This window comes from Elephantulus edwardii, unplaced genomic scaffold, assembly GCF_000299155.1.
Source record: "Elephantulus edwardii isolate Elephantulus edwardi_28Jun2011 unplaced genomic scaffold, EleEdw1.0 scaffold00080, whole genome shotgun sequence".
Taxonomy (NCBI): Eukaryota; Metazoa; Chordata; class Mammalia; order Macroscelidea; family Macroscelididae; genus Elephantulus; species Elephantulus edwardii.
The window spans coordinates 10,511,539-10,512,703 of record NW_006399830.1 but is presented as its reverse complement, the minus strand read 5'-3'; the positions used below and the strand labels follow the sequence as shown (position 1 = coordinate 10,512,703).

Here is a 1,165-nt window from a genome sequence, read left to right as displayed (position 1 = left end):
ACCCTTACAGTCTCCTTTGGCTTTAGTTTGATCACTGGGTTGCTGTAGACTTTTTTGAGGCCATATGCGACTAACAAAAGGGGCTACCAGAGGGTATAAGTATGGCTCCAGGAATTTTTTGTAGACCCAGAGCAGAACTGGAATGACGATGCACGGGATACACACCATGGTCCCAGGCTGGAGGGCCTACACCTCGATCACGACGCCAAGTAGAAATCAATTCTGAGTCTTCTAAGGGAGACAAATGGAAAAACAGACAGGCATGTCCTTATCATTAAAAAAATACAGTATCAGGCTGTAAATTGTACAGAGAAGAGGCTTGTCTTTCTCCCCTGGCGCAGCCAGTGGATTCTATATGAATGCTTTTGGGTTGGCAGCATAACTCTTTACCCCTGGGCCACCGAGGTCCCAGTGAATAGCATGGTTTCTCTTCAAGAGTCTTCTGACAAAGGTGAGGGGAGTAGGGGACCTGAGGCATTGCAATGACTGAGCGGGCTTTCTGTGAGTGATAGTGAAATCAGAAAACCTTGGAGCTGAGCAGCATTTTATTTGAGGGAGCTCTAGTGGCCTAGTGGGAAGAAGCTGCACTGTAATTCTGAAGGCATGTGGTTTGAGGCCCCCAGCTGCTCTGTGGGAGAAGGATGGGCAATCTCCTCCCATTTGGTTGACTGTCTCTGAAAACCCACCAGAGGGTCAGCTATGGGGCGGTTCTGACTCAACAGTACACAAAAACACCACCACCACCACGACAATGCTTCTATTTCAGAAATACCACAAGGGGGTGACTTCCAAGAACAGACACTTATTTTCTCACAGTTTCGGAGGCTGGACTGGCTCTAGAAGAAGACTCTCTCTGTTGCTGTAGCCCTGGCATTCCTCAGTTTCTTGGCAATTTCCACACTGTATTTTTCCACCTTCCATTTGTACCCTTTTGTGTCTAACTTCCTCTATTAACGACTCAGAAGTGATTAGGATTACAACACGCCCTGTATTGGCCTGGCTTCATTCAACTCACTTCAAGACATTGCAGTTAAGTTGGAAAGGACTCACAGCTGAACTGACCCTCCATTGAGTTTCTGAGGCCATAAATCTCATAGGAGGGAATTGTACGTCTCTCTCTTGAGGATTTGCTGCTGGATCCAAACCACCAGCGCAACAAAACCTT

General features: G+C 47.1%; 1 protein-coding gene across 1 annotated transcript in view; it reads right to left on the bottom strand.

The window, feature by feature from the left end:
- LOC102873390 (UPF0729 protein C18orf32 homolog) overlaps positions 1-168 on the bottom strand; it is a 48,109-nt gene extending 47,941 nt beyond the window's left edge. The window contains exon 1 of the mRNA XM_006889780.1: positions 9-168. Within this exon, the coding sequence (XP_006889842.1) occupies positions 9-168 (160 nt within the window). The remainder of the gene's footprint in view (positions 1-8) is intronic.
- Positions 169-1,165: the final 997 nt, after the last annotated feature.